The 9807-nt window shown below is 33.0% G+C and overlaps 1 protein-coding gene across 1 annotated transcript; it reads left to right on the forward strand.

Moving 5' to 3' along the window:
* The first annotated feature begins 2370 nt into the window (after nt 1–2370).
* On the forward strand, nt 2371–8825 carry LOC145102034 (lipoxygenase 3, chloroplastic-like). The gene is made up of 9 exons (XM_079039360.1): nt 2371–2796; nt 2917–3191; nt 5236–5473; nt 5569–5871; nt 5973–6058; nt 6721–6828; nt 6957–7258; nt 7370–7636; nt 7754–8825. The coding sequence occupies exons 1-9, from the start codon at nt 2418–2420 to the stop codon at nt 8511–8513; spliced, it is 2718 nt and encodes a 905-aa protein (XP_078895486.1). The 5' UTR covers nt 2371–2417; the 3' UTR covers nt 8514–8825.
* Nucleotides 8826–9807: the final 982 nt, after the last annotated feature.

The following is a 9807-nucleotide window of genomic DNA, read 5'->3' on the forward strand; positions in this document are numbered from 1 at the left end:
CGAGGACCGTGGGAAGGCGGCGGCGTGACACGTACACACACCGATGGAGTTTATTATGCGTAGAGATCTTGGGATTTGTTTTGAAAACACTATTGATTATGGATTTGAAATTGTGATGTGATACATTATGTGTTTTTTTGAAAACGAAAAATTTGTTTTAAAATTTACAGTGTTACAGTTATACTCTAATTTATTTTGTGGTTATTTTAAATTAATTTTTTTTTTCATATGTCATTTTATGGGTTTTTTCCATTTTATTAAATTTCATATAATACTTAAAATTTAACAATTGTAATAAATATAATAATAAAGGAATATCAATTTTATTAATGGACTTAGCTTCTAAATTGAAACTTTCTAACTTAAGCATCATTAATTTTTTTAGTTTATTTATCTAAATTATTTGTTTAATTAAAACAAGAATAAAACATTTTAATTTTAATAATTTAATATTTTTTTTATTTTTGCTATAAACTCCAAATTTCTTAATTAAAATTTTTAAATAACCTCATGTATTACATGCTTATTAAAAAAGATGAGAAGAAGCCTATTTAGGTTTTGTTTTTATTAGTAGATTATTTAGCTTTTTTATTCGGGATAATGACTTGATACGGTAAGATACTTTTTGAAATATACACATCTAGTCCTTATTCTTTTTTCTTGTAAAATAAACCCTTATACTTTATTAATATGTACACATTAGGTCATTTTCACCGGACTCTACAGGTTTTGCTGACGTGGAAGGGTTTATTGTAAAAAAAGAAAAAAGAATAAGGACTAAATGTGTACATTTCAAAAAGTATCTTACCCTATCAAGTCATTTTCCCTTTCTTTTATTTTGTTGAAATGAAATACCCAGGTGACATCCACATATCCACAATGAGATTTTTCCAACATTTATTCCTCATGAAAAAGAGGGAGAACCCCGATCTCCGGCGACTCCTTTGTGTGTTCCTACACATCACTGGTAGCAAGGAGGAATGATGGCAAAAACAACAAGGTCGAAGGGGGAGGCAGGAGGAACACAACAGGTAAAGGGTGTTTGGCTGTTGTTGTTCGACCGGAAGGAAGAGAGACGAGAAAGAGAAGGGTCGCCGCCCTTTTCTTGTTGCTGGAGGATCACCCACCTCCGGTGACTAAGGTAATTAATTGCTATTTAATGTCACTTGTGCTTCCACATCAGCAAAACCTATAGAATCCAGTTGAAAAGGACCTAATGTGTACATATTAATAAAGTATAAGGTTTTATTTTACAAAAAAAAAAAGAATAAAAACTAAATGTGTACATTTCAAAAAGTATCTTACTCTATCAAGTCATTTCCCTTAAAAGAAAATTCGTATATGACCGGTATACCGGGTACAGCCGATCACAAGGACTGCATTGTTACAAAAAATAAAGTATAAGAGTTTATTTTACAAGAAAAAAGAATAAGGACTAAATGTATACATTTCAAAAAGTATCTTACCCTATCAAGTCATTATCCCTTTTTATTCTTTTGGTTGTAATTAGAGCATCTCCAACCCACCCCCAAACTTCATTTTTTTCTCCATTTCTTCTCTCATTCTTCTCCAACCCTATCCCATTTTCACCTTCATTTTTGGAGATATGAACATATCTCCAAAAATGGAGGTGAAGTTTGGTTGCCAATTTTAGTCTCTCTCATTTTTATTTTATATATTTCTAGTTTATTTTATCTACTAATGATAATTTAAATGTAATATTTAATATTTATAATATCATGTTATATACTAATTTATATTAATTAATTATAAATATAAAGTTTAATCAGTAGAGATGTGTATTTGACAATATATATAAGTTATAAAAATGAAATATTCTAGGAATATACTTTTTGGGGTAAAAAATAAGATAGAAAATAGAGTAGGATTAGAGATGAAATACTATTTACTCACTTTTTTACTCCATTTATGATGGAAAAAATAGAAATAGGTTGGAGATGGTCTTAGCACAACCTTTTCCAATACATACCCGCGCTTTTTCTTCCGATCTTCCTGTGTCGTTATCAAGCAAATTATACCACACCTTTATTAATTGTTTGGCCTTCGATGTAATTTCCTTGAGTATGTGTATGTCACACATATGTATTACGATCCAAGGATTGATACGTCACCAGAACCATAAGTGGTTGGTTCCACAGGCTTTTGTAAGTTTTGACAGATGTTTTAATTTAGAACCATGTAATTACTACCACATATCATGTCACACGTACCACATGGGTTTTATTTAACACGTGATCAATTTAAGATGCTTGCTACATCGTACTTTGGGATGATTGCATGTGTGTGTGTGGACACAATATTTCTATATAATGCGCGCAGAACAACTGGATTCAATGAAACAGCATAACATAATTATAAGACTAGTAGATAAAGCTGATCTTGTTTGAAAACCAAAAATGTCGGGAACAATTAACATGTTCACTTCCTTTTCTTTATCTTACAAGCGAACAAACACAACAAACATTGATCCAATCTACCCTATTAGCCATTATTCTATCAGTTCATGTACAATATCTAACGTTCCTCTGTTGGTTTCATCCTGCAAGAAATTGAAAAGTGGCTGCACCCTAAAGTTTGTGAAAGCCTCCTTGGCCACGGAGGATTTCATAGAGGAAGTAAATGTTGATGTGTCCTCAAGGTTAAAGGTAACGGCAACAGTCAATGTCCGGATAAGCAAGGAAGTCAATGTGTTTAAGAAGTTGACGGAGCTCCCACAAAAAGATTCCTCGTACGAGGGTTTTGTTTTTCAACTAGTTAGCACCCAAGTAGATCCAAGTAAGTAGGATTTATATTAATTTCTGTGTTTCTTACAAAATAATACTATAACACAAGATGCTTAATAATTAATTAAGGCTATATATATTGTTATTAAATTTTGTTTTCCATGAAATTAAGGTAGCATGAAGCCAAAGGTGAGCAAGGAATCTGCATTAGACTGGTCCAAATGTACATCTTTAAAAGATAAAGGTAGAGGGTGTTTCAGCTTTAAAGTTAAGCTGGTGATTGATGAAGAGTTTGGAGAACCAGGAGCCATTCTGGTGAGAAACCATTATGACAATGAGTTGTTTGTAGAGACAATCTCTCTTGAAGATTGTTTCCACTTTTCATGCAACTCCTGGATTCAACCAGCTCATACTAGCAAAGAGAAAAGGATATTCTTTTCCAATAAGGTACATATATATTAATTAACTTTCTCATGAAACGCACGTACGTACATATATTTTGATGATTGTTGTATTAAATTTAATGATGATCTGGACAATGTACATGTTTAGATGTGCATAAAGATGTTGCAGGCATTAAACTTGCATATATAGTAACAAAAATGCATGATTGTGTTGTTCTAAAGGTAGCCTGCCATGTGCTGTGAAGTTGACATGGCAAAGGCTTCCGAAAAATGATTTAAGTGGTCTCTAAATTTACCAAATTGACAGTACTAGAAAGTCACGGACGGATTTAGAGACCAATGTAACGCAGTCTGTCCAGATTATTTATACAACACATTAACGACAAAAGGCCTTTATTGTTTGTGGAATTAATTTGTATTGAAAACTTTTTGGTTTTTTATTTATTTTTTGTTGTTGATAGTTTGATACCGTAAAATAACAATTAATTTACCAACGGTAATTTTTTTGCTAGACATCATTCCAAAAACAATAAGCATAAATCTAAAAAGTTTCCAACAAAATTCAACTACTAACATGAGCTAACCGGGTCGTGTGGGTTACCGCTTTATGTGAATTCTTCAAAAATCAAATCATTTGTTTATGCGAAATTAATACGCTTCAGATTGTTCACGTTCTTCTTGTATTTGTTGTTGAATAGACAAGCATCGGATTGTTCGCCTTCGATCTTCTCCTATTTTTCGTTGAAGCTAGAGCTAGGGACTTCAATCTATTCTAGTTATGTTTGTTCCCTTTCAAGTCACGCCTCCAACTCCAAGTACTTAAATGTAATTTTAAAACAAACATATATAAGTGGTAAAGAGTATAGAGATGAAATTAAACTACATTTTTTTACAACAATATGATAAAACAAAGAATACGTAAGTAGACAATATAATATTTTTTATATTCATTATAAAAACATTTTTTCATTTTTAATTTTTAATAGTAACATACTTTTTATTACAAATATTGGCGATGTCTAGTGGTTAAAATGTTTTTTAAAACGAACACATATAACTAGTAATTAAGAATATAAAAATGGAAATAACATTGTACTACCAAAGAATGATAAAACAAACAATAGGGATGTAGACAATACAACATATATATTTGTATTTTTCTAGTCATTATATATAACAACATAGTATATTTTTAATCCATAATAGCAATCGTATTTTACTTTTTCTTATTAATACAAGCAATGTACTTGCATTATTTTATCCATAATAAAATGTTTATATTTTTTATTTGTATAACAATAACATTTTGTACTTTTTATTCCTAATATCAACATACATTTTACCACAGTAGGCAATTTAGTTATATTTGTATCCGTCATCGCCACATACATACATATTTTTTTCTATAATGACAACATAATTTATTTTGTATCCATAATATCAACGTATTTTGCTCTTTTCAGCCATACAGTTAATATACTTACATTTTTCTATTTATAATAACAACATATTTTATTTTTTATACATAATAGCAACATTTTACTATATATTTTATCTATAATTAGCATCCTACTCATGTACTCTACACTTTTTAGCAATATAAGCAATGTACTTGAAGTAGGGATATAGAGAATCCTACGCTCCCACGATATTTAGCATCACCAACAGATGCTGAATGGGGTTGACGTCATACTTATCATTGATACCCTTCTCATTCGGTCATTAATTATTTATGTTAATAATTAGACAGTCCTGCTATAATTACTGGTCCGTTTTAAACAACGTTAGTAAATGATTGAGTCGTTAACCTAAAAAGTTCATTAAAACTCATCATGATTATTAAAAGGCATACTTTCACCGAATTCTCAGTAGGGGTTGGCTAAATGGATACCATATTTACCATTTAGACACCCTATATAATTTTATTGGTTAAAATACATTGTTTTTTGAAAAAGATGATTAAAAATAGTTAGTTATTTGTTGATTTTTGATAAAGATATCTATAGGGTGTCTAAAAGGTGTCTTAATAACAATACCATTCTCAGTAACATCAGTTCACTGACTTGGTGTGTTGTTGAACATGATAGGCATATTTACCGAGCCAAACACCCAAGGGGATGAAATACTTGAGAGATAGGGAACTTAAAAATAAGAGAGGTGATGGAAAAGGACAAAGATTACTTGTGGATAGAATATATGATTATGACACATATAATGATCTTGGAAATCCTGATAAAGGAGTTGAGTTTACAAGGTCAACATTAGGAGGTGAAAAGAACCCACATCCCAGACGTTGTCGCACAGGACGTCCCAACACAGCTACAGGTTAGTTTTTTTGAATATCCGACAAGTGAATTGATTTAATTAGATGAAATAAATATCTTTTTTCTTGAAATTCCAAAAATACCAATATTATATAGATGTAAACGTGGAAAAGCCAGTGAACTTGTTGATATCTTCAACATATGTACCAAGAGATGAAGCTCTAGAGGGGACAAGGCGCAAAGACATCTTCATGGGAGTATGGAAGGGAGTGCTTCACAACATTCCAGCCATGGTGACCACTCTCTTCAACAGGAATGAAGTTTCTATCGACATTTCAAATCTTGCAACTGGTCTTTATAGGAATGTATCACAAGCTGAGAGTTTGAATGCATATGGACTGTTCAAGTTTTTGGATATTAAAGAAATGCTCAAGTTTGAGACTCCAAAAACTGTGTCATGTGAGTTTCAACCTAATCAAATAGTTATTTCTACAACTTATTGTGTTCCCTATCTAATTAATTAAGCTCTAAATTAAAGAAAGACATGATTGACATTCCAGGGAACATTACAAGCTATGTACGAGATGATGAATTTGGTCGCCAAACTCTTGCAGGAATGAATCCTGTTAGCATCGAGAGGTTGAAGGTAAGCATGAGTATGACTTATAAGAAATCCGTTTTGTGTGCTTGATTATAATTCCTGGATATCTTTTAATCAAATTGCTACTATTCTCGCTGACATATTATGCACTAATAGGAAAATATTATTCAATCCAAAAGAATACCATGTCAATCTCATGTTAAACCTAGCCATTTAGATTTATAAAAGAAGTTAGATATTATATCTCAAAGTTTCTGTTCCTCTTTCTAGGGAAAATCTTCTAAAAACCCAAAATATTTTTATCAAACTTTTAAAAAAACAACTATATTAATTTTTTTGTACGTTAAAACCTTTATACTTTTTAAAATGTATCATTTAAGGCATTAAACTTGATAAATCCTAGATAGCCGAAAATGCTAGGTAATCAATTCTCAATGTTTTGATTATTACAATTCATTAGATTAAAAAATTTTAAAAAAATATGAGGATTTAAATGCACTAAAAAAATATATAATTGTTTTTTAATTCTTTCATAAAAATAGATTAGGTTTTTTGAGGTAACCTTAAATAACAACTTCAGAAAATATAAAAGTTTTAGTATACTAAAAAATAATATAATGATTTTATTAAAATTTTGATGAAAATACGTTGTGTTTTTTTCTGAAGTTTTCCCCTCTTTCTAATACATTTATGTTTGATTTCTACAGGTTTTTCCTCCCGTGAGCAAACTTGATCCTTCAATGCATGGACCACGAGAATCAAATCTTAAGGAAGAACATATTATATGTCATCTCAACGGCATGTCTGTACAACAAGTATAACTGCTAAAATTGCAAATTAATAATATAGTAGCAGCAGGGGCTATATATTTTGAGGAGTGTTTGGTGATGGGTTTTGGGTTTGGATTTTAATAAAACTTTACTGTTTTTGGTTAAACCTTCAGGCATTGGATGAAAAGAAGCTCTTCATATTGGATTACCACGACATTTACCTCCCTTTTTTAGATAGGATAAATGCTCAAGAAGGCTGGAAAGCATATGGAACCCGTACAATCTTCTTCTTGACAACAGCGGGAACTCTAAAGCCCATTGCAATTGAGCTCAGCCTTCCTCCTAATGACTCCAATCTCCCATCAAAACAAGTTCTCACTCCTCCTGTTGATGCAACCACCAACTGGCTCTGGCAACTAGGCAAAGCTCATGTATGCTCTAATGATGCGGGTGTTCACCAACTTTTTCATCATTGGTATATATAGTTAATTTAATAATTTAATTAAATGTTTTTGTTGACTTTGGATCAAGAAATATGCATGCTTCAAATTGACTATAACTAGATGTTGTGGATATCTGTATGTAGGTTACGGGTTCATGCATGTATGGAACCATTCATAATAGCTGCTCATCGGCATTTGAGCTCAATGCATCCGGTTTTCAAGCTTCTAAACCCCCACATGCGACATTTGCTCGGAATAAATGCAATGGCTCGTGAGAGCCTTATATCTGCAGAAGGAATTATTGAGAGTGGCTTTTCGTCTGGAAGATATAGCACCCACATGGTCTGTGCTGCCTACCGTAACTGGTGGCGCTTTGACTTAGAAGGTCTTCCTCAAGATTTAATAAGAAGGTATTCAATTCATTCTTAATTATAATAACAAGATATTTTATAAAACAATAAGAAGAAATTTTACAAAGAAATTAGATGTACAAAATCAATATATTATAAACTTGACTTTGGTTGTAGAGGAATGGCAGTACCTGATGAGACCAGACCCCATGGACTGAAACTACTCATTGAAGACTACCCGTATGCCAATGATGGGCTACTCATTTGGTCTGCGATTCAAGAATTGGTGCATACATATGTAAATTATTACTACCATGACGACAATGTTGTTATATATGACACAGAACTTCAATCATGGTATAGTGAAGCCATTAACGTGGGGCACGCTGATGTTCGTGAAGCTAGTTGGTGGCCGAAACTATGTACTACAGGCAAACTTACCGAGATACTGACAATCATAATATGGATTTCATCAGCGCAACATGCAGCACTTAATTTTGGGCAGTATCACTATGGTGGATATGTCCCAAACCGGCCACCGCTAATGCAAAAACTTATACCCAAAGAACATGAACTCGAGTATGCAAGTTTCATTGCTGACCCACATGGTTATTTCGTTGATTCTTTGCCTAGTTTGTTTCAAACAACGAAATACATGGCTGTACTTGATATAATCTCAGCACACTCGCAAGAGGAGGAGTATCTTGGGGAGATAAAGGATATGTTCACAAGTTGGCCAGGTGAACCTAAGATTATTGAGGCATTCTATAAGTTTTCGATGGAAATTAGAAAGATTGAAAATGAGATCAAGAGGAGGAATCTTGACCCCAAGCTTAGGAATAGATGTGGTGCTGGCATTCCACCTTACGAGCTGCTCGTGCCAACATCAGAACCTGGGGTTACTGGCAGAGGTATACCGAATAGCATAAGTATATGATTAGATCTAGGCGTTCTCTTTATAATTTAGTTTCCGTACGTATTTAGGAAAATGAATATATAGAGAGTTTTTAAAAGAATTGAAGCATAAATAATTAAATATATAAGCTAGAGTGGTGATGCTACACTACAACTCAAGTGAGATGCATTTTCATCCTGTAAATTTGTGTTCTATTTTGTAACTTTGTTATACAACGAAATAGAACTTATTAGACCATAGGGTATACAACCCACGATCTTGTTCGTGGTTGAGGTGGCAACGGACCACGACCGTACACACCATCTCAATTGGTCGTGGTTCGCCCGTTTTAATTCCTGGTAATTTGTGGTGGTGATCACGATTCTAAACACCCAATGAAAGTCGATTGTGAGTATCGGCTCATGTAACGTTCATATATATATATATATATATATATATATATATATATATATAGAGAGAGAGAGAGAGAGAGAGAGAGATTCATACGTGGATGGTTAACTATTGTGTGGCTGTAAGGACCAATCAAAAATTAGTAAAATTTAAATCATTATCTAAATCAAAAAATGGTATACTTGTAATATTATATACATATATTAATTAATATCTAAAATTAACCATTAAAATCCCCCAATTTTAGGAATCGGTTTTCTGAATTACCCTATTAAACCCCACCCTAGTCAAACAACACTCACATCCATTCAAACCTCTTCTTTCACATACACATATCACCCACTAAATCGCATAATTCCTGCTTCAGTACCGATTTTGCATCAATATGTTAGGGCTTGTATCAGTTAATGAGAAATCAATATGCTACAATCTGCTCCTTGAAAAAAAAAACGATTTTGCCCATTGGTTCTCTCTCTCGCCTCTCAAGATCTCTGTGCCTTTACAATCGAGTCTCCCCCTTATCCACATCATCTCTCTCTGGCCTCCTCTCCAGTCGTTGCCGCCATCCACTGAACCACCTCCGACCAACGGTCGGCGACACTAGGTAAACCTTTTTTTTCCCTAACTTTTTCTGATTGGAGAAGGAGAAATCTGATTCGAGGATGGAACACAAGGAACAGGTGATTCGAAACATGATTCAAGTAATTTAGCAGGAAAAAAAGAGGAGATCCATGTGGGTGGCACAACAGAGGAAAGTTGACATCAGAACATGTGGAGACAATGAGAAATCTTCTACTTCTTACAACATCGTCGACCTTGCATACCCACCAGGTTTGTTTTTCTCTGATTTTCCATAAATTCATTGTTGTGAAATATGTTCTTAAAATGTTTAAGAGTTCTTTTGCCAATGATTCCTTCGAGTATG

The sequence above is a fragment of the Lactuca serriola genome, chromosome 4, assembly GCF_051521515.1.
Source record: "Lactuca serriola cultivar US96UC23 chromosome 4, Lser_US96UC23_V15, whole genome shotgun sequence".
Taxonomy (NCBI): Eukaryota; Viridiplantae; Streptophyta; class Magnoliopsida; order Asterales; family Asteraceae; genus Lactuca; species Lactuca serriola.